Genomic DNA, 24,675 nt, shown 5'->3' with positions numbered 1-24,675 from the left:
TTCTCACCCTGGGTTCTATGTTCAGCTTATAGAGTATACTGCAGCCCCCTCACAGAGTATAATGCAGCCCCCCTCCGAGTATAATGCAGCCTCCCTCAGAGTATAATGCAGCCGCCACAAAGTATAATGCAACCGCCACAAAGTATAATGCAGCCGCCTCAGAAAGAATAATGCAGCCCCCATAGAGTATAATGCAGCCCCCCTCAGAGTATAATGCAGCCTCCCTGAGAGTAAAATGCTGCCACCCCATAAAGTAAAATGCAGCCCTCATAGAGCATAATGCAGCCCCCTCATAGACTATAATGCAGCCCCCTCATAGAGTATAATGCAGCCCCCCATACAGTATAATGCAGCCCCCCATACAGTATAATGCAGTTCTCCATAGAGTATAATGCAGCCCCTCATAGAGTATAAGGCAGCCCCATATTCCTGCAGTATTTTGTCCACCACATACTCACTGCATCAGAAGCAGAGGGGGGATGATGGGAGAGGGAGTGTCATCTGACTCTCTCTCCATTATTGCTTTCATCTGAATTTGGGGGGTGGCGCTGATGCTGGGCCCCCCTAACTCATGGGCCCCATAGTGACCACATGGTGTGCCGCTATCGTCAGGGGAGCGGGGGCCTAGGCAAATGCCTGATCTGCCTGCCCCTAACAACAGCCCTGCTTCTGTGAGGACTCACCTTCCGGAATTCATTCAGGACTTCTATGATGTTTTTTCTGAGGCTGAGTGTGATGTTCTTCTGCCGCGCAGGACATATGATTGTGCTATCAGTACCATACTTGCCATACTTGTCTGTGTGACCAGTGCCTGACGGTGTACTCTGCATATCTAGACTGCTAAAACCAGTCTCCGAATCCAGTCCGGTCTGTGACTCCGTGTCAGTGTCCATCCTGCCCGAGGAGTAGTCTGAACGGAGCCTGAGTCCATGTTTGTGTCAGTAAACCCAACCCTTGGGGTCAGCACTGGAAGTGCCAGGGACTGCCTAGGAGTGGTACCTGCCACCTGCAGCTCAAGCCTGAATCCACTATCAGGAGCTACAGTGAGCACCAGGTAGTCACCTAGCTGTGCCCTTCCTAGGTAAGCCCGGTCCTGTGGCACAGTGGGAAAAAATTATTTCCTCCATCTTCTCTGCTGCCGGTGTCGGTGGGAATCGCACTGCACTCAGGTGATATCCGAGTGCAGTGCGATTGTTCACACACACCCATAGACATATGGGTGCGTGCGATCCGAATTTTGCGTGCAATTGTAGCATATTGCGTTTTTTTTCCTGTCTGACCAAGATCCGATTGGAGCAGGAAAAAACACGCCATGAGAACAGAACCACAGGATTAAATTGGCACGAATGCAATCTGGTTTTCAATCGAATTGCATTCGTCCGATTTAATCGCAAGTGGGAGCGAGCGCTAAGGCCGGGGTGACACTGGCGAATAAAACGGACGAATGCAATGCGATAAAAAATCGCATTGCATTCGAACCCATGTTATTCTATGGGGCAGCTCCCATCATGCGATTTTTTATTGCATCAGATCCTCTGATCGAGACAATCCGATTTTCAGATCGGATTCGACAATGCATGTCTATGGGGGCGAGAAAAAATTGGAGTAAAAACGGACCCGATGTGTGAGTTGCGATAAAAATCGCACCAAAAGCCGGCAATTTTTTTTACTAAAGACAGTAAAATCACAGTGTCCAGTTAAATAAAGCAACGAATTAATAGATATAGACACATTAAATAAATATATATATTATACATGTTATAGAGACACATTAATATATATATTTCTAGTTCATACAGTTCTTAATTGCAGAATAGCCGCTGACACATTAGCCGACTTTTGTATAACATTCTCCTGCCCGACATGAAATGACACATGGTTTACATATAGTTAGCCATTTCATTTCATGTTTTTTATTTTATGTCTCTCACTATTAATTATATGAGGGCTTGTGGGTTAAATTTTGGGCTTGTAGGGGTTCATTTAAGGGGTTAATTCGTTGTATTAAATTACGGGGACTCCCTGCAGCCTCAGTGACGTCAGCGGGAGTCTCCGCAATTTAATACAACGAATTAACCCCTTAAATGAACCCCTACAAGCCCAAAATTTAACCCACAAGCCCTCATATAATTAATAGTGAGAGACATAAAATAAAAAACATGAAATGAAATGGCTAACTATATGTAAACCATGTGTCATTTCATGTCGGGCAGGAGAATGATATACAAAAGTCGGCAAATGTTTCTGCGGCTATTCTGCAATTAAGAACTGTATGAACTAGAAATATATATATTAATGTGTCTCTATAACATGTATAAAATATATATATATTTATATATATATAAAAAATATATATATATATTTATTTAATGTGTCTATATCTATTAATTAGTTTGTGTGGGGAAACCTGTCATTAGGCTCCATTACATGTCCATTTTGCTTTCCTGCGAGAAAATCTCGCCAGAAGGATGTCAAAAGGATGCTTACATGCGATTAAAATCGCATCAATGAAGATAAATCGCCTCAAAAACGCATCACTGGTTAAGATACTTTTGTGCGATTTCGGACCGTTAAAATGGGACCGATTTTTTATTCGTTGTATGTGACTCCAGCCTAAGGGTCATATACGGCCATCCACCTCTCCAGTTACCTTGGGTTTTTTTTTAATTTAAAAAAAGTTGGAGGGTTGCGACTGTGCCTGAATTTTAGGGAGATTGATAAAATCACAGTTCAAAATCTTTACCTTTTTCCCCTTATAGCTGACATTTTTAACCAATTATATCTTGGGCTAAATGGTTTTCCAAACTTGACTTAAGAGAGGCATATAACCTTGGAACCCCGCATTCAATACACCTGAAGGTCATTTTGAAGATTTGGTGATGCTGTTTGGGATAACCAATGCTCCGGCAGTCTTTCAAAATTTCATAAATGACATTTTCTCTCTTTTATGGATAGATTTGTGGTAATTTATCTGGATGACAAATTGATTTCCTGACGTATTCTGAAGGAGTATCATGAGCATGTCCGACAGGTTATCCAGATTCTACGAGACAACTAATTTTTTTTTTGCTAAACTCGAGAAATGTTAATTTGAGGTACAGTGGGTCCAGTTCTCAGGGCATTTAGCTTCTGCATCCAGGTTTCGTATGGACTCCTTTAAAGTGCTCTGAAGACAACATTCTACAAGGTGCCTTTTCTCAGCCAACCCTAAGTTGATCTTCCTTTCTTTGTCAAGGTTTCTTTGACGCCCGATGGCCTTTTAGCAAGCCAGGTCCGAGGAGATGTATTTAGATGTGTGTCTAGGGCTTTTTCTAGTCTGTACAGGGACCAGTTGAGTAGTGGTGTGGCTTCTCACTTTGGTAGTTCTTTCCCTCCTCTGTTACCCATATGTGTGTTGAGCGCGATCATAACAACAGCTCCCCTAAACACAATATAACACTCCCACAGCTCCCTTATACACAGTATGATATCCCCACAGCTCCCATGTACACAGTATGATGTCCCCACAGCCCCTATACACAGTATGATGTCCCCAAGCTCCCCAGTACACAGTATGATATCCCCACAGCTCCCCTATACACAGTATGATGTCCCCACAGCTCCCCTATACATAGTAGGATATCCCCACAGCTCCCCTGTACACAGTATGATATCCCCACAGCTCCCCTATACACAGTATGATATCCCCACAGCTCCCATGTACACAGTATGATGTCCCCACAGCCCCTATACACAGTATGATGTCCCCAAGCTCCCCAGTACACAGTATGATATCCCCACAGCTCCCCTATACACAGTATGATGTCCCCACAGCTTCCCTATACATAGTAGGATATCCCCACAGCTCCCCTGTACACAGTATGATGTCCCCACAGCTCCCCTATACACAGTATGATATCCCACAGCTCCCCTGTACACAGGATGATATCCCCACAGCTCCCCTATACACAGTGACAGTATGATTTCCCCACAGCTCCCCTGTACACTGTGATATCCCCACAGCTCCCCTATACACAGTATGATATCCCACAGCTCCCCAGTACACAGGATGATATCCCCACAGCTCCCCTATACACAGTGACAGTATGATTTCCCCACAGCTCCCCTGTACACAGTGTGATATCCCCACAGCTCCCCTATACACAGTATGATATCCCACAGCTCCCTTGTACACAGTATGATATCCCCACAGCTCCCCTATACACAGTATGATGTCCCCACAGCTCCCCTATACACAGTATGATATCCCACAGCTCCCCTGTACACAGGATGATATCCCACAGCTCCCCTGTACACAGGATGATATCCCCACAGCTCCCCTATACACAGTATGATGGGCCCACAGCTCCCCTATACACAGTATGATGAGCCCACAGCTCCCCTGTACACAGTATGATATCCCCACAGCTCCCCTATACACAGTATGATGTCCCCACAGCTCCCCTATACACAGTATGATGTCCCCACAGCTCCCCTATACACAGTATGATATCCCACAGCTCCCCTGTACACAGGATGATATCCCCACAGCTCCCCTATACACAGTATGATGGGCCCACAGCTCCCCTATACACAGTATGATGAGCCCACAGCTCCCCTATACACAGTATGATGTCCCCACAGCTCCCCAGTACACAGTATGATGTCCCCACAGCTCCCCAGTACACAGTATGATATCCCCACAGCTCCCCAGTACACAGTATGATGTCCCCACAGCTCCCCTATACACAGTATGATATCCCCACAGCTCCCCTGTACACAGTATGATGTCCCCACAGCTCCCCTATACACAGTATGATATCCCACAGCTCCCCTGTACACAGGATGATATCCCCACAGCCCCTATACACAGTGACAGTATGATTTCCCCACAGCTCCCCTGTACACAGTGTGATATCCCCACAGCTCCCCTATACACAGTATGATGTCCCCACAGCTCCCCTATACACAGTATGATGAGCCCACAGCTCCCCTGTACACAGTATGATATTCCCACAGCTCCCCTATACACAGTATGATGCCCCACAGCTCCCCTATACACAGTATGATATCCCACAGCTCCCCTGTACACAGGATGATATCCCCACAGCTCCCCTATACACAGTATGATGGGCCCACAGCTCCCCTATACACAGTATGATGAGCCCACAGCTCCCCTATACACAGTATGATGTCCCCACAGCTCCCCAGTACACAGTATGATGTCCCCACAGCTCCCCAGTACACAGTATGATATCCCCACAGCTCCCCAGTACACAGTATGATGTCCCCACAGCTCCCCTATACACAGTAAGATATCCCCACAGCTCCCCTGTACACAGTATGATGTCCCCACAGCTCCCCTATACACAGTATGATATCCCACAGCTCCCCTGTACACAGGATGATATCCCCACAGCCCCCTATACACAGTGACAGTATGATTTCCCCACAGCTCCCCTGTACACAGTATGGTGGGCCCACAGCTCCCCCTAGACACCATATTGTAAGGAAGTGGCGGAGACCCTCAGTTGCTCCCTCCTTCCTTATACGTCGGACATGTGTCCCCCTGTGGCGCTCCAATAGTTGGTTATGTATGGTACTACTGTTTACTGTGTGAAGTTCCCTTTAATTCCATGTCTGTGTAGTGCACTGCAATATGTTATCTGTGCCTATGTGTAGATTAGGGACAGAAGTGGTTAACCAGAGGAGGCTGGGTCAGCAGCCTCAAAGGAACAGGAAGTTTCTGTTGTTCAATCAGTGCCCAGCCAGGAGCAGAAAGTGCCCCGGACGATAGGACAAAGCTGCCGCAGACCCCTGCTTAAGTCTGCCAGGCAGTGTAGACAGACCTCGGGACTGTCATCAGAAAGATTTTTGTGGCTGTCCAGTTTGAGAGGGAGCCACTGATACTGATTGGCCTCAAGTAGCTGCAGGGACAGAGCAGGAAGCACTATTTCATGTAAAGTAAAGTCTTCCTTGTTGGAGCAGAACTGTGCCTGTTGTGTTTTTCCTGGATCCTCACCCTCAGCGGCTGCAGAGTGAGGAAAGAAGGTAACTGACTATGCTGTAGGATTGGGACCACACCTGTCTTTTTCATGTGCAAGGGGCTGGGGTGCTTCTGGACTGTTGCTTTAATAGACTCGGTCATGACTACCACCCCGTGCCACCTGTTACAATATGATGGGTCCATAGCTCCCCTATACACAGTATAGTAGGCCTACAGCTCCCCTATACACAGTATGATATCCCCACAGCTCCCCTATACACAGTATGATATCCCCACAGCTCTCCTAAACACTATATGATGGTTCCACAGCTCCCCTATACACAGTATGATGGGCCCACAGCTCCCCTATACACAGTATGATGGTTCCACAGCTCCCCTATACACAGTATGATGGGTCTACATCTCTCCTATACAAAGTATGATGGTTCCACAGCTCCCCTATACACAGTATGATGGGACCACAGCTCCCCTATACACAGTATGATGGGTCTACAGCTCTCCTAAACACTATATGATGGTTCCACAGCTCCCCTGTACACAGTATGATGGACCCACAGCTCCCCTATACACAGTATGATGGGTCTACAGCTCCCCTATACACAGTATGATGGTTCCACAGCTCCCCTATACACAGTATGATGGTTCCACAGCTCCCCTATACACAGTATGATGGGTCTACAGCTCCCCTATACACAGTGTGATGGTTCCACAGCTCCCCTATACACAGTATGATGGGCCCACAGTTCCCCTCAACACCATATGATGGGTTCACAGGTCCCCTACACACAGTATAATCCCCACACAGCTCGCCTCTATACACAGTATAATGCCCCCAAACTGTATGATGCCCCCAAATCAGCTCCCACAGTATATGATGGCCTCATCGTATCCTTCATTGGCTGTAAGCCATGATCATCAACACTAACAGAAATAAACACGTGAAATAGATCACTCTGTGTGTAATGACTGTATAGAATAGAGGAGAGTCACTCTTTGTATTAAAGAACTGAATTCAATTAACTTTTTGATGATATTCTAATTTTGTGAGAAGCTCCTGTATAATGGAACCTTTGGGTTAGAAACCTATTCCTGGTCTTGTTCGATACCATAGCTAGCACATCAGATAAAAGATATTATACCTTCCGCAGACACGTACGGCAGATATAGGGCTGGTCTATACCGCTCCATCCGGTAATCCTGCATTTCCTCCCTATAGTCCCTGCTGTTTCTCTACTCTTCGTATTATTTCCAGCTGCCATATTACTGGCATATTCATTCTCACCAGACACACAGGATCCGATCGGCTCTGCTTTACTAGGCCACTTATTTCCCAAACCCCCAGAGCGAGTCTCGATCCTCCCGTAATGCCGCCATATACATTAATGAACCGATAACCTGATATTAATCTGATGGCGGGAGCAGAATTGCAAATCATCACTGGGAGATATTGAGCAGAACGGTATTTTTCTTTCATTTTAAGTCCATAAATATTCATGTTTCTTTGGATTCTGTTTTCTGTTGATGGCACCAGACGGACCCACCGGGTAATGAGATCTTTAGCGGGAATCCTCTATTTTGCAGACGAGTCATTTCGAGCTTGTGCCCAGCGGAAGCCACTTATGTGTCGCTCTTATATTTTTCTCCTCCGATGACTGGAAAAGTTTTGATCTCGTTACATCTAGAGAACATCATCTTCTCATACGATGAAGCCCCGGACATCCCATGGCACGTGGTATAACCTAGACGGGTCACACAGGGACTCCCTCACCCCGTTGCAGGGTGGATAAAAATCAATGTTTTTTTTTAAAAAATCAAAAAAGTCGGATTTTTTTTATTTAAATCGGATTTTTTTCAATAAACTGCTTTTTGAGGAAAATATTTTACCATCCAAAGGTTCTTCCATCATGAGATAAAGCGGAGTTGTTTAACTCAGTAGAATAAAGGCTGTATATGTGTAACATTCACAATGCCATGCTCTTCCAGAGGTTTCTGTAGGATTAGTGGGCAGTTTCTCTCCTATATTATCACAGACGCTCGCTTTACTTACGCAGTTCTCAAAACTGAATTTGACTCCGCAGAGGTCCCAGCCTCTTTTTCACGGCAAAAATGTTACAACATGAACAAAGTTGAGAAAAAGACCTTAATCCTATTGTTCTACAAACCTATGAATACAGAATCAACCCCTTCAGTGCCAAGTCCAAGAAGTTAGACAATATGTTTCTGATTGTTTGGAGTGGAATAGATCTGCACAACACAAGAAGAATGTGAATCTAAGTGTGAGGAGGAGAAAGGGCAAGCAGACAAGAAAATGAAAGTGAAACTTTGAGCACAATACTGCAGCATAGCCACAGACAGACAAGTCTGGATCTGTTTGTGTGTACGATCTGAGGTTTATTACATTCTTTCCTTATAATGGCAGCAGGCCGTAAAAGAGACCCAGTTTGGGAATATTTTAATGAAGCTCCTTCGCCTATCGGTAAGGCAGGCATGCGTGCAAAATGCAAACGATGCAACAAAGAGATGCAAGGCCTGGTGGCGCGAATGAGGCAACATCATGAGAAGTGCGGTGATGAAGATGACCAAAGAAACACTTCTGAACAGGCAGGATCTTCAGGTTGGTAAACATTTTTATTGAATCCTATTTCTAAAGACTGAACTGTCATGTGTGAGAAAAATTATATTTCTTATTATTACTGCATGTTACTGTCATTTGGTACAGTTATGAAGAAAAACAAATATTCCTTTTGGGGCAGGGGCAGTGATGTGTTGTGTACATTAAGCTGAAATTGTATAAACAATAAAATAACAGCATTGACTTTTTTTTTTTAGGGGAATTCATGGATTCTGGAAACTATCCACCTCCAAGATCACCATCATCCTGTTCTACAGTTTCAGAGTTATCCATCCAGGATAGTGCTTCATTAGCAGCAGCAGCATCATCAGACACCCACAGCCACATATCACCATCACCCAAAAGGAAGAAAAAACCTTTACCTCCTGGAACCACCATAGATAGGTTTGTGATAAGAACTAGCAGATTAGAAAAATAGTTGATTGATGAAAAAATTGCCCAGTTTATTTATGCAACGAACTCTTCTTTCCGTCTGACTGAGAACCCACATTTCATTAATATGGTTCAGTCACTGAGACCAGGATACAGTCCACCCAGCAGAGCTGATGTTGCAGGGAAACTGCTGGATCAAGTGTATGACAGAGAAATGGAGCAATGTGCAACAGCTCTGGAGGGTAAAATTGTTAACCTAAGTATTGATGGGTGGAGTAATGTCCACAATGATCCTATTGTATGTGCTTGTATAACAACAGAAGAAGGTAAAGTCTTCCTTGCACAAACAACTGATACGTCAGGAAATGCACACACAGCAGAATACTTACAAGAAGTGGCAGTAAAAGCTATAACGACATGTGAACAAAAATTCAAATGTCTAGTACGCAGTTTGGTCACTGACAATGCTGCAAATGTATCCAAGATGAGAAGAGATTTAGAAGAGCAGGGAGGGAATACAAAGCTGCTAATAACATATGGTTGCAGTGCTCATTTGCTGCACCTCTTAGCCAAAGACTTAAGTGTTCCAGAAATAAAGGCTAATGTTGTTGAAATTGCTAAATACTTCCGTAATAATCATTTTGCTGCAGCAGCTCTGAAAAGGATGGGTGGAACCAAGCTAACGCTCCCACAAGATGTTAGATGGAACTCTGTGGTGGACTGTTTTGAGCAGTATATCAAAAACTGGCCTATTCTGATGACACTTTGTGAAGAAAATCGAGATAAAATAGATGGCACTGTCACGGCCAAAATCCTCAACATTGGGCTTAAGAGAAATGTTGAACATATGCTGAGTTTCCTGAAACCCATCTCTCAAGCTTTAAACAAAATACAGAAAAATAGCTGTTTTATTGCGGATGCTGTTGAAATTTGGAAGGAACTGAGTGAACACTTAAAAACAGAACTACTCATGGACAGAATTAAATTACAAGCAGTAAACAAACGAATGGGACAAGCATTGACTCCAGCTCATTTTTTGGCAAATATTGTCAATATCCAATATAAGGGTCAAAACCTAAGTGCTGAGGAAGAGGAGTTAGCTATGACATGGGTATCCAGCAATCATCCATCTTTAATGCCAACTATAATAAACTTCAGAGCTAACGGGGAACCATTCAAGAAATATATGTTTGCTGAAGATATTTTAAGGAAGGTCACACCAGTAAACTGGTGAAAGTCACTTAAGCGCTTGGATTTAGAGACTGTTCAAGTAATGATTTCACTTTTAACAGCAGTAGCTTCTTCTGCAGGCGTTGAAAGAATATTCTCTTCCTTTGGACTCATTCATTCTAAATTGAGAAATCGGTTGGGACCCAATAAAGCAGGAAAGCTTGTTTTTCTTTTCCAGATTATGAATAGGAACAAAGAAGAAGATGATGATGATGAAGATGACGACAAGTGAGCTACAGAGAACAGCAGGGACAGTAGTATTTAAGTTTTTCATGTGTCGGCTGGGCTGACAGTCTAAGTTTCTTAAAATATATATATATTTTGTTTAGCCAAATTAGTTAACAAACATGGATGTTTGTTTAAGCAAATAACTTATGCTGTAATGTTGTTATTGTTTCAGTTGAATAAATCTATTTAAATTGTTATTAAGGTCAGGATTATTTTTCTCCTTCCTAAGTACAACAGAACAGTGGTGTCCAAATATGAATGATTAACCCATTAAACTGGGGAGAAAAAAGTAATATAAAAAGTGATTCTAAAAATCTTCATCTACTTGCATGTTAAAGTAGCAAGAACTAGTTTAGGTAGAAACTTTGATTTAAATCACTGATTTAAATCAAGCCTTACTGACTAGTGATTTAAATCGTGATTTAAATCATTTAGATTTAAATCAAATCCACCCTGCCCCGTTGGGTCTGGTTTTCCATTTCCGATCCTGACTTTATTTCTCTTTTTCGGCAGGATGAGAAAAACCAAATGATGACGACTAACGTGTGGCTGAAGCAGGTAAGTCTCATGGTTTTTCCAGTTCATTTTGAGCTTATGTGTAAAGAAGAGAGTAAGTTGGTAGTTGGAAACCATCAGCAAGCTGTTGATCACATAGGTTTTCTTCTGATTTATATTATGTGTTGTGACACCGTCAGTGATGTAGAACCAGATTATTTTTGCCTCCAGCACGCTAAGTGCTGAGAGGGTTCATCTTAAAGTTACAATGGGCTGGTTTTATGTGAGCACCCATAGCGTGAGAGGGAGGGTCCTCACCGTATCCCCTCTTGCAGAGCCGACACGGCAAGTATACTAGCAGGACCTGCGGTGATGTCGCTCTCATGTGATCATCACATGGTCCTGGTTAAATACCTGGATATCAAAGACATTCTGTGTGTGTGTGTGTTGGGAGAGGAAACACTCCCACGTGGCTCCAGGAGGAGCTGAAGACATTGCTGGGTGCCTGCAGGTGGAACCTGCAGAGCGAGGACTCTGTTGCACTTTGCTTTGTTTTCCATTAAGCCAGGAAGGCTCCGCTGTTGTTTTCGTGGACCCTGCCTTGGTCTATGCTGACTTTAATAAACCAGCAGGTGTTTAAACTATCCAAGTGTTCCTGTGTCTTCTACCTGAAGAAGCAGCTAAGCGTGTCAACCCCTCACAGTGTCTTGACTCTATTTTGTATTTTCAATGAGGGTAATGGTGTTTTATTTTTTTTTTTACCAGCTATTATCCCCTATAAAAAATATTGTTACATGTATGTTCTAGCATGTGCTTCTGATTATAAAGAGATTTATTGTTCAATTCTATTTTTGTATTTTCCATTTAACATAACTATTTTATTACACTAGCCCTAGACCTAATCCTATTCCTAAAACTAGGACTATCTCTAACCATATATATAACCCTAATCCCAGTGCTCACACTAAACCCAATCCTAGCCCTAACCCTAAATTCATTTCTAGTTCTAACCCTAGACCAAGTTCTAACCCTAATCCTCACCTTAACACGAGCCCTAACCATAGTAATAGATCTAACCTCAGTCCTAGCCCTAATCATAGACCTAAGCCTAGTCCTGACCTTAACTAGAGACATGAACATAGTAATAGACCTAACCCTAGTCCTATCCCTAACCCTAGTCCTAAGCAAAGATGAAACCTTAGTGCTCATCCTTACCTTGAACCCTAACAATAGTAATAAACTTCATCCTAGTCTTAGCCCTAACCATAGACTTAATAATTGTCCTCACTAGAGTTGAGCGATACCAGCCGATACTTGAAAATATCGGATCGGAATGGATCGGCCGATCTTAAAAAAAAGTATCGGTATCGCCGATTCCGATACCGGGAACCAATGCAAGTCAATGGGGCCAAAATATCGGAATTAAAAAAAACCCTTTCTTTCCTTGTAGGTTAATTCTACATGAAGAAAAACAACTAAGAATAATGTAGAATGTATTGTGGGAGGTGGAGGAGACATTAAAGCCATAGAGGTTTAGCCCAATCAAATGGAATAGCAGGAATTAAACTTTTTTTTTAAAGATGTTAGGAGTTACAAAGATATTGACTATGTTAGCCTCATTTATATTTTGCCAGACATGTATGTCTTCTTCTTCTTTCTTCTTTCTTCTTCTTTCCTATTCTTCTTCCTTTTTTTACCTTCTTCTTCTTCTTCTTATTCCTTTTTTTACATTCTTCTTCTTCTTTTTCCTTTTTTTACATTCTTCTACTTCCTTTTTTTACATTCTTCTTCTTCTTCTTCCTTTTTTTACATTCTTCTTCTTATTCCTTTTTTTACATTCTTCTTCTTCCTCTTCTTCTTCTTCTTCTTCTTCTTCTTCTTCTTCTTCTTCTTCTTCTTCTTCTTCTTCTTCTTCTTCTTCTTCTTCTTCCTTTTCTTATATTCTTCATATTCTTCTTATTCAACAATTATTATTCTACATATTCAGCTTCTTCATCTTCTTCCTATTCTTCTTCATCATATTCTTGTTTGTGTCAGGCATTCCTGTAGTTGTTATCTAGAAAAGTTAGAAGTTTACACCTTCCGTTCTGCCTGTCACAAAAGATTTACAACAGGATTTGTCCGCGTTCAGTTTGGCCTGCAGCAGCAGGCCTTTTCCAGGGGCACCACGAGGAGGAACGGACTCACCCCCATACACTGCTTAGTCTTCTTCTGCTTATAAATAAGATAATATCATTTGCTCAGAGTATTAGTCTTATGCTTAATGTTCTTCTGCTTTGTTTTTTTTATGCTTCTTTGTCTTCTCTCTCTTGTTGTTCTGCATCTTGGTGGTTGTCTTCCTGTTCTTTGTCCTCTTGAACCAGCTGACGGTACTGGCACCCGGAGGGGCAGCAGAAGGAACAAGAGCCAATGGAACTACCGAGGACCAGCTGACGGTGCTGGAACCCGGTTACTAAGCAGGAGGTACCTGTGCTACAAAGCACTACCAAGGACCAGCAGACGTTGCCGGAACTCGGATACCGAGATGGAGGCACCTAGGCCAAAGGCTCTGACGAGAACCAGCTGACGGTGCTGGAACCCGGAGGGGTAGCATAAGCTGCAAGAGCAAATGGAAATAGCGAGGACCAGCTGACAGTGCTGGCACCCGGAGGGGCAGCAGAAGGAATAAGAGCCAATGGCACAACCGAGGACCAGCTGACGGTGCTGGAACCCGGTTACTAAGCAGGAGGTACCTGTGCTACAAAGCACTACCAAGGACCAGCAGACGTTGCCGGAACTCGGATACCGAGATGGAGGCACCTAGGCCAAAGGCTCTGACGAGAACCAGCTGACGGTGCTGGAACCCGGAGGGGTATCAGAAGTTACCCCTGAAAAGCAAAGTTGGCATGCCGCAAGCTGGCCGCAGTTACCGAATCACACAGTCCTACAGGGGGTGCTTGTCCTACTGGCACTATGGAACAAGCCTTTCTTACCAGAACCCGCAGTCCACATAGGAAGCACCTAAACTGCTGGCACCCTAGCCTCGGCTAACCCAACCGCAACACGACATGGCAACTTGGGGTGGCAAACTGACATTGACACTTCCCGGAAACAGCAGGCAGGGCTGGAACCAAGCTGGGCAGGAGGGAGTACCCGTGCCAAAGTCAGTTATGAGCAGCAACTGGCGATGTTGGAGCCCAGGACAAGCACTTAGCAGGCTGAGGCCTGATGTGCTGTCAATTGGGAGGCAGCAGGACAGATTGCCATCAAAACAGCAGGGGAACAGCTGACGTTACTGAACCCCACAAACACAGGAGCTAGTGTTTTACTCTGTGAAGACGGCACTTCCGAGCAACAACTGGCTGTGTTGAAGCCCAGGGACAAGCACGGAGCAGGCTGAGGCTGCATTGAAGAAATTTTAAGATCGGTTGTAGACTACTAATTTGAACCAAGCTCCACTTAGGCCTGTGGCTTCACTGATTTTCGTATTTCCCCTGTCCTCCAACCCCGCCAGTTACAGCTCCGAAGTGGCGTCTGCACAATCCACACTTGTTCCTGTGTTACAGGTGTTCAGTCCGGTCAGTTAATCCCCTGATTCCCATAATGGGAATGTGGACAGAGCAGGCGACATTGCCGGACACACATCAGGGGATTAACTGACCGGACTGAACACCTGTAACACAGGAACAAGTGTGGATTGTGCAGACGCCACTTCGGAGCTGTAACTGGCAGGGTTGGAGGACAGGGGAAATACGAGAGACAGTGGAGCCACAGGCCTAATTGGAGCACGGTTAAAAATCAGTAGTGGTACGACTGTGTAGGCAGCAGGAGACTTTGCCATCCACACAGCAGGGGATCAGCTGACATTACTGAACCCCACTGAGACACGGGAGCAAGTATCTCTTTCCGTGTGGACGGCACTTCCGAACTACAACTGGCTGTGTTGAAGCCCAGGAAATAGGAGGGTGTAGGCAGAGGCCTACTGTATTTTGAATGAGGTGACAGCAGGAGAGACTGCCATCCACACAGCAGGGGATCAGCTGACATTACTGAACCCCACTGAGACACGGGAGCAAGTATCTCTTTCCGTGTGGACGGCACTTCCGAACTACAACTGGCTGTGTTGAAGCCCAGGAAATAGGAGGGTGTAGGCAGAGGCCTACTGTATTTTGAATGAGGTGACAGCAGGAGAGACTGCCATCCACACAGCAGGGGATCAGCTGACATTACTGAACCCCACTGAGACACGGGAGCAAGTATCTCTTTCCGTGTGGACGGCACTTCCGAACTACAACTGGCTGTGTTGAAGCCCAGGAAATAGGAGGGTGTAGGCAGAGGCCTACTGTATTTTGAATGAGGTGACAGCAGGAGAGACTGCCATCCACACAGCAGGGGATCAGCTGACATTACTGAACCCCACTGAGACACGGGAGCAAGTATCTCTTTCCGTGTGGACGGCACTTACGAACTACAACTGGCTGTGTTGAAGCCCAGGAAATAGGAGGGTGTAGGCAGAGGCCTACTGTATTTTGAATGAGGTTACAGCAGGAGAGACTGCCATCCACACAGCAGGGGATCAGCTGACGTTACTGAACCCCACTGAGACACGGGAGCAAGTATCTCTTTCCGTGTGGACGGCACTTCCGAACTACAACTGGCTGTGTTGAAGCCCAGGAAATAGGAGGGTGTAGGCAGAGGCCTACTGTATTTTGAATGAGGTGACAGCAGGAGAGACTGCCATCCACACAGCAGGGGATCAGCTGACATTACTGAACCCCACTGAGACACGGGAGCAAGTATCTCTTTCCGTGTGGACGGCACTTCCGAACTACAACTGGCTGTGTTGAAGCCCAGGAAATAGGAGGGTGTAGGCAGAGGCCTACTGTATTTCGAATGAGGTTACAGCAGGAGAGACTGCCATCCACACAGCAGGGGATCAGCTGACGTTACTGAACCCCACTGAGACACGGGAGCAAGTATCTCTTTCCGTGTGGACGGCACTTCCGAACTACAACTGGCTGTGTTGAAGCCCAGGAAATAGGAGGGTGTAGGCAGAGGCCTACTGTATTTTGAATGAGGTGACAGCAGGAGAGACTGCCATCCACACAGCAGGGGATCAGCTGACATTACTGAACCCCACTGAGACACGGGAGCAAGTATCTCTTTCCGTGTGGACGGCACTTCCGAACTACAACTGGCTGTGTTGAAGCCCAGGAAATAGGAGGGTGTAGGCAGAGGCCTACTGTATTTTGAATGAGGTGACAGCAGGAGAGACTGCCATCCACACAGCAGGGGATCAGCTGACGTTACTGAACCCCACTGAGACACGGGAGCAAGTATCTCTTTCCGTGTGGACGGCACTTCCGAACTACAACTGGCTGTGTTGAAGCCCAGGAAATAGGAGGGTGTAGGCAGAGGCCTACTGTATTTTGAATGAGTTTACAGCAGGAGAGACTGCCATCCACACAGCAGGGGATCAGCTGACGTTACTGAACCCCACTGAGACACGGGAGCAAGTATCTCTTTCCGTGTGGACGGCACTTCCGAACTACAACTGGCTGTGTTGAAGCCCAGGAAATAGGAGGGTGTAGGCAGAGGCCTACTGTATTTTGAATGAGTTTACAGCAGGAGAGACTGCCATCCACACAGCAGGGGATCAGCTGACGTTACTGAACCCCACTGAGACACGGGAGCAAGTATCTCTTTCCGTGTGGACGGCACTTCCGAACTACAACTGGCTGTGTTGAAGCCCAGGAAATAGGAGGGTGTAGGCAGAGGCCTACTGTATTTTGAATGAGTTTACAGCAGGAGAGACTGCCATCCACACAGCAGGGGATCAGCTGACGTTACTGAACCCCACTGAGACACGGGAGCAAGTATCTCTTTCCGTGTGGACGGCACTTCCGAACTACAACTGGCTGTGTTGAAGCCCAGGAAATAGGAGGGTGTAGGCAGAGGCCTACTGTATTTTGAATGAGTTTACAGCAGGAGAGACTGCCATCCACACAGCAGGGGATCAGCTGACGTTACTGAACCCCACTGAGACACGGGAGCAAGTATCTCTTTCCGTGTGGACGACACTTCCGAACTACAACTGGCTGTGTTGAAGCCCAGGAAATAGGAGGGTGTAGGCAGAGGCCTACTGTATTTTGAATGAGGTGACAGCAGGAGAGACTGCCATCCACACAGCAGGGGATCAGCTGACATTACTGAACCCCACTGAGACACGGGAGCAAGTATCTCTTTCCGTGTGGACGGCACTTCCGAACTACAACTGGCTGTGTTGAAGCCCAGGAAATAGGAGGGTGTAGGCAGAGGCCTACTGTATTTTGAATGAGGTGACAGCAGGAGAGACTGCCATCCACACAGCAGGGGATCAGCTGACATTACTGAACCCCACTGAGACACGGGAGCAAGTATCTCTTTCCGTGTGGACGGCACTTCCGAACTACAACTGGCTGTGTTGAAGCCCAGGAAATAGGAGGGTGTAGGCAGAGGCCTACTGTATTTTGAATGAGGTGACAGCAGGAGAGACTGCCATCCACACAGCAGGGGATCAGCTGACATTACTGAACCCCACTGAGACACGGGAGCAAGTATCTCTTTCCGTGTGGACGGCACTTCCGAACTACAACTGGCTGTGTTGAAGCCCAGGAAATAGGAGGGTGTAGGCAGAGGCCTACTGTATTTTGAATGAGGTGACAGCAGGAGAGACTGCCATCCACACAGCAGGGGATCAGCTGACATTACTGAACCCCACTGAGACACGGGAGCAAGTATCTCTTTCCGTGTGGACGGCACTTACGAACTACAACTGGCTGTGTTGAAGCCCAGGAAATAGGAGGGTGTAGGCAGAGGCCTACTGTATTTTGAATGAGGTTACAGCAGGAGAGACTGCCATCCACACAGCAGGGGATCAGCTGACGTTACTGAACCCCACTGAGACACGGGAGCAAGTATCTCTTTCCGTGTGGACGGCACTTCCGAACTACAACTGGCTGTGTTGAAGCCCAGGAAATAGGAGGGTGTAGGCAGAGGCCTACTGTATTTTGAATGAGGTGACAGCAGGAGAGACTGCCATCCACACAGCAGGGGATCAGCTGACGTTACTGAACCCCACTGAGACACGGGAGCAAGTATCTCTTTCCGTGTGGACGGCACTTCCGAACTACAACTGGCTGTGTTGAAGCCCAGGAAATAGGAGGGTGTAGGCAGAGGCCTACTGTATTTTGAATGAGTTTACAGCAGGAGAGACTGCCATCCACACAGCAGGGGATCAGCTGACGTTACTGAACCCCACTGAGACACGGGAGCAAGTATCTCTTTCCGTGTGGACGGCACTTCCGAACTACAACTGGCTGTGTTGAAGCCCAGGAAATAGGAGGGTGTAGGCAGAGGCCTACTGTATTTTGAATGAGGTTACAGCAGGAGAGACTGCCATCCACACAGCAGGGGATCAGCTGACGTTACTGAACCCCACTGAGACACGGGAGCAAGTATCTCTTTCCGTGTGGACGGCACTTCCGAACTACAACTGGCTGTGTTGAAGCCCAGGAAATAGGAGGGTGTAGGCAGAGGCCTACTGTATTTTGAATGAGTTTACAGCAGGAGAGACTGCCATCCACACAGCAGGGGATCAGCTGACGTTACTGAACCCCACTGAGACACGGGAGCAAGTATCTCTTTCCGTGTGGACGGCACTTCCGAACTACAACTGGCTGTGTTGAAGCCCAGGAAATAGGAGGGTGTAGGCAGAGGCCTACTGTATTTTGAATGAGTTTACAGCAGGAGAGACTGCCATCCACACAGCAGGGGATCAGCTGATGTTACTGAACCCCACTGAGACACGGGAGCAAGTATCTCTTTCCGTGTGGACGGCACTTCCGAACTACAACTGGCTGTGTTGAAGCCCAGGAAATAGGAGGGTGTAGGCAGAGGCCTACTGTATTTTGAATGAGTTTACAGCAGGAGAGACTGCCATCCACACAGCAGGGGATCAGCTGACGTTACTGAACCCCACTGAGACACGGGAGCAAGTATCTCTTTCCGTGTGGACGGCACTTCCGAACTACAACTGGCTGTGTTGAAGCCCAGGAAATAGGAGGGTGTAGGCAGAGGCCTACTGTATTTTGAATGAGTTTACAGCAGGAGAGACTGCCATCCACACAGCAGGGGATCAGCTGACGTTACTGAACCCCACTGAGACACGGGAGCAAGTATCTCTTTCCGTGTGGACGGCACTTCCGAACTACAACTGGCTGTGTTGAAGCCCAGGAAATAGGAGGGTGTAGGCAGAGGCCTACTGTATTTTGAATGAGGTGACAGCAGGAGAGACTGCCATCCACACAGCAGGGGATCAGCTGACATTACTGAACCCCACTGAGACACGGGAGCAAGTATCTCTTTCCGTGTGGACGGCACTTCCGAACTACAACTGGCTGTGTTGAAGCCCAGGAAATAGGAGGGTGTAGGCAGAGGCCTACTGTATTGTGAATGAGGTGACAGCAGGAGAGACTGCCATCCACACAGCAGGGGATCAGCTGACATTACTGAACCCCACTGAGACACGGGAGCAAGTATCTCTTTCCGTGTGGACGGCACTTACGAACTACAACTGGCTGTGTTGAAGCCCAGGAAATAGGAGGGTGTAGGCAGAGGCCTACTGTATTTTGAATGAGGTTACAGCAGGAGAGACTGCCATCCACACAGCAGGGGATCAGCTGACGTTACTGAACCCCACTGAGACACGGGAGCAAGTATCTCTTTCCGTGTGGACGGCACTTCCGAACTACAACTGGCTGTGTTGAAGCCCAGGAAATAGGAGGGTGTAGGCAGAGGCCTACTGTATTTTGAATGAGGTGACAGCAGGAGAGACTGCCATCCACACAGCAGGGGATCAGCTGACATTACTGAACCCCACTGAGACACGGGAGCAAGTATCTCTTTCCGTGTGGACGGCACTTCCGAACTACAACTGGCTGTGTTGAAGCCCAGGAAATAGGAGGGTGTAGGCAGAGGCCTACTGTATTTCGAATGAGGTTACAGCAGGAGAGACTGCCATCCACACAGCAGGGGATCAGCTGACGTTACTGAACCCCACTGAGACACGGGAGCAAGTATCTCTTTCCGTGTGGACGGCACTTCCGAACTACAACTGGCTGTGTTGAAGCCCAGGAAATAGGAGGGTGTAGGCAGAGGCCTACTGTATTTTGAATGAGGTGACAGCAGGAGAGACTGCCATCCACACAGCAGGGGATCAGCTGACATTACTGAACCCCACTGAGACACGGGAGCAAGTATCTCTTTCCGTGTGGACGGCACTTCCGAACTACAACTGGCTGTGTTGAAGCCCAGGAAATAGGAGGGTGTAGGCAGAGGCCTACTGTATTTTGAATGAGGTGACAGCAGAAGAGACTGCCATCCACACAGCAGGGGATCAGCTGACATTACTGAACCCCACTGAGACACGGGAGCAAGTATCTCTTTCCGTGTGGACGGCACTTCCGAACTACAACTGGCTGTGTTGAAGCCCAGGAAATAGGAGGGTGTAGGCAGAGGCCTACTGTATTTTGAATGAGGTTACAGCAGGAGAGACTGCCATCCACACAGCAGGGGATCAGCTGACGTTACTGAACCCCACTGAGACACGGGAGCAAGTATCTCTTTCCGTGTGGACGGCACTTCCGAACTACAACTGGCTGTGTTGAAGCCCAGGAAATAGGAGGGTGTAGGCAGAGGCCTACTGTATTTTGAATGAGTTTACAGCAGGAGAGACTGCCATCCACACAGCAGGGGATCAGCTGACGTTACTGAACCCCACTGAGACACGGGAGCAAGTATCTCTTTCCGTGTGGACGGCACTTCCGAACTACAACTGGCTGTGTTGAAGCCCAGGAAATAGGAGGGTGTAGGCAGAGGCCTACTGTATTTTGAATGAGTTTACAGCAGGAGAGACTGCCATCCACACAGCAGGGGATCAGCTGACGTTACTGAACCCCACTGAGACACGGGAGCAAGTATCTCTTTCCGTGTGGACGGCACTTCCGAACTACAACTGGCTGTGTTGAAGCCCAGGAAATAGGAGGGTATAGGCAGAGGCCTACTGTATTTTGAATGAGGTGACAGCAGAAGAGACTGCCATCCACACAGCAGGGGATCAGCTGACATTACTGAACCCCACTGAGACACGGGAGCAAGTATCTCTTTCCGTGTGGACGGCACTTCCGAACTACAACTGGCTGTGTTGAAGCCCAGGAAATAGGAGGGTGTAGGCAGAGGCCTACTGTCTTTGTAATGCGGAGACAGCAGGAGAGACTGCCATCTCCACAGCAGGGGATCAGCTGGCAATGATGAACCCCACTAACACTTGAACGAATGTGTTTGGCTCTGTGGAGACGACACTTCTGAACACCAACTGACGCTGTTGGAGCCCAGGATTAGGCGAGGAGCAGGCTGTGGCCTACTGGATTTTGGCAGGTGAAGGCAGCAGGAGACTTGCCATCTCCACAGCAGGGGAACAGCTGGCAGTGCTGAACCCCACTAACACTCTAACGAAGGTGTTTGGCTCTGTGGAGACGACACTTCTGAACACCAACTGACGCTGTTGGAGCCCAGGATTAGGCGAGGAGCAGGCTGGGGCCTACTGGATTTTGGCAGGTGAAGGCAGCAGGAGACTTGCCATCTCCACAGCAGGGGAACAGCTGGCAGTGCTGAACCCCACTAACACTCGAACGAATGTGTTTGGCTCTGTGGAGACGACACTTCTGAACACCAACTGACGCTGTTGGAGCCCAGGATTAGGCGAGGAGCAGGCTGTGGCCTACTGGATTTTGGCAGGTGAAGGCAGCAGGAGACTTGCCATCTCCACAGCAGGGGAACAGCTGGCAGTGCTGAACCCCACTAACACTCTAACGAATGTGTTTGGCTCTGTGGAGACGACACTTCTGAACACCAACTGACGCTGTTGGAGCCCAGGATTAGGCAAGGAGCAGGCTGGGGCCTACTGGATTTTGGCAGGTGAAGGCAGCAGGAGACTTGCCATCTCCACAGCAGGGGAACAGCTGGCAGTGCTGAACCCCACTAACACTCGAACGAATGTGTTTGGCTCTGTGGAGACGACACTTCTGAACACCAACTGACGCTGTTGGAGCCCAGGATTAGGCGAGGAGCAGGCTGTGGCCTACTGGATTTTGGCAGGTGAAGGCAGCAGGAGACTTGCCATCTCCACAGCAGGGGAACAGCTGGCAGTGCTGAACCCCACTAACACTCTAACGAAGGTGTTTGGCTCTGTGGAGACGACACTTCTGAACACCAACTGACGCTGTTGGAGCCCAGGATTAGGCGAGGAGCAGGCTGTGGCCTACTGGATTTTGGCAGGTGAAGGCAGCAGGAGACTTGCCATCTCCACAGCAGGGGAACAGCTGGCAGTGCTGAACCCCACTAACACTCTAACGAAGGTGTTTGGCTCTGTGGAGACGACACTTCTGAACACCAACTGACGCTGTTGGAGCCCAGGATTAGGCGAGGAGCAGGCTGGGGCCTACTGGATTTTGGCAGGTGAAGGCAGCAGGAGACTTGCCATCTCCACAGCAGGGGAACAGCTGGCAGTGCTGAACCCCACTAACACTCTAACGAAGGTGTTTGGCTCTGTGGAGACGACACTTCTGAACACCAACTGACGCTGTTGGAGCCCAGGATTAGGCGAGGAGCAGGCTGTGGCCTACTGGATTTTGGCAGGTGAAGGCAGCAGGAGACTTGCCATCTCCACAGCAGGGGAACAGCTGGCAGTGCTGAACCCCACTAACACTCTAACGAATGTGTTTGGCTCTGTGGAGACGACACTTCTGAACACCAACTGACGCTGTTGGAGCCCAGGATTACGCATGCCGCATGCAGAGGCCAATGGGCAGCGGTTTTTATGGAGGTTGTGGACTACTACTGATTCTAACCATGCTCCACTTAGGCCTCTGGCTCCACTGTCTCTACTATTTACCCTGGCCTCCAACCCCGCCAGCTACATCTCTGAAGTGGCGTCAGCACAATCTACACTTGTTCCTGTGTTACTGGTGCTCAGTCCCGTCAGTTGATCCCCTGATGTTTGTCCGGCAAGTTCGCCAGCTCTGTCCTCATTCCCACTACTGGTTATGGGAATGTGGACAGAGCAGGAGACCTTGCCGGACACACATCAGGGGATAAACTGATGGGACTGAGCCACAGGAACACAGGAACAAGTGTAGATTGTGCTGACGCCACTTCAGAGATGTAGATGGCGGGGTTGGAGGTCAGGGGAAATAGTAGAGACAGTGGAGCCAGAGACCTAAGTTGGGCACGGTTAAAAATCAGTAGTGGTTTGAATGTTGATGGAGCTGGTGACTTTGCCGTCCACACAGCAGGGGATCAGCTGGCATTACTGAACCCCACTAACACAGGAGCTAGTGTGTTTCTCTGTGCAGACGACACATCTGAGCGACAACTGGCTGTGTTGAAGCAAAGGGATTATAGTTCAGGTGGTAGAAAAATGAACACACCAGCAGACCTGGATACAGTTGCCAACCACTAATTTAGTCTGTAAGAGGAATGGCAAAGTCTTTGGAGATCCAGGCCTTGTTCATTTTCAGAAAAGTCAGCCGGTCAACATTATCGGAAGATAGTCGCGTGCGACGGTCTGTTAGTACACCACCTGCGGCACTAAAGACACGTTCCGATAATACACTGGCAGCAGGGCAAGCCAGCACCTCCAATGCATACTGGCTAAGCTCTGGCCATGTATCCAGCTTAGAGACCCAAAACTTGAAGGGGGAAGAGCCATCTGGGAGTACAGCGACAGGGCAAGACATGTAGTCTGACACCATCTGACGGAAGCGTTGCCTCCTGCTGACTCGAGGCGTCGCTGATGGTGTAGACAATTGTGGTGGACACACAAAACTTTGCCACATTTGGGCCATAGTGGTCTTGCCTTGTGCTGCGGCGCTGCCTCTGCTCCCTCTTTGTGCAAAGTTTCCTCCACTGCCTCGACGCACAGAGCTGCTTTGTAAAGCACTAGCAACAATGCTGTCGGGTGGAATGGAAAACATTATGGACTTCACCAGTGACTCTTCGTACTCCCGAATTTTACGCTCCCGGTTCAACGTTGGTATGAGCCTTTGTACGCTGTCCCGGTAGCGAGGATCTAGGAGGGTGTACACCCAATAATCAGCCGAGACGAGAATGTGGGCGATGCCGCGGTCGTTTCTCAGGCACTGCAGCATGAAATCAACCATGTGCTGCAGACTCCCAACTGCCAAAGAACCGCTGTCCCCTGTTTGAGGCGTGACCTCGGCCTGCTCTGCATCACCCCACCCTCGCTGTACATACTGAGTAGAGGTTTGTGTACCTCCCTCCTCTGGAGAGATGTCTTCCTCCTCCATCGACTCCTCCTCATCCTCCTCACAAAGTGTCCCCTGCCTAGGCCTTTGTGAGGAAACACGTAGCGCAGACTGTCCAGAAGCAGATGGCATTTGGGACTCCTCATCCTCCACCTCTTCTGAAACCTCATCCCTTAGTGCTTGCAGTGTTTGTTGAAGCAGGCAGATAAGGGGGACAGTCATGCTGACTAGTGCATCATCTGCACTCGCCATCCGCGTGGAATCATCGAAGGCACGCAAAACGAGGCAGATGTCCTTCATAGAGGCCCACTCAATGGTGCTGAAGTGTGAACGGCGCACAGTGCGACTTGTTTGCGCCTGATGCAGCTGGTACTCCATGACTGCTGCCT

The 24,675-nt window shown here is 47.7% G+C and overlaps 1 protein-coding gene across 5 annotated transcripts in view; it reads left to right on the top strand.

Moving 5' to 3' along the window:
- The window catches only part of CHRNA2 (cholinergic receptor nicotinic alpha 2 subunit), a 254,947-nt gene that overhangs the window by 160,941 nt on the left and 69,331 nt on the right, over positions 1–24,675 (top strand). For 4 of the 5 annotated variants that reach the window (XM_073561929.1, XM_073561931.1, XM_073561930.1 and 1 more), the window contains one exon: positions 10,962–11,006. The exons of the other annotated variant lie outside the window; for it this stretch is intronic. In XM_073561929.1, coding sequence (XP_073418030.1) covers positions 10,962–11,006 — 45 coding nt within the window. The remainder of the gene's footprint in view (positions 1–10,961; positions 11,007–24,675) is intronic. 5 annotated transcript variants of the gene reach the window in all.

The sequence above is a fragment of the Dendrobates tinctorius genome, unplaced genomic scaffold, assembly GCF_039654945.1.
Source record: "Dendrobates tinctorius isolate UK_male_01 unplaced genomic scaffold, ASM3965494v1 ptg000332l, whole genome shotgun sequence".
Taxonomy (NCBI): Eukaryota; Metazoa; Chordata; class Amphibia; order Anura; family Dendrobatidae; genus Dendrobates; species Dendrobates tinctorius.
The sequence above is the reverse complement of the archived record's forward strand: the minus strand, read 5'-3'. Positions and strand labels throughout refer to the sequence as shown.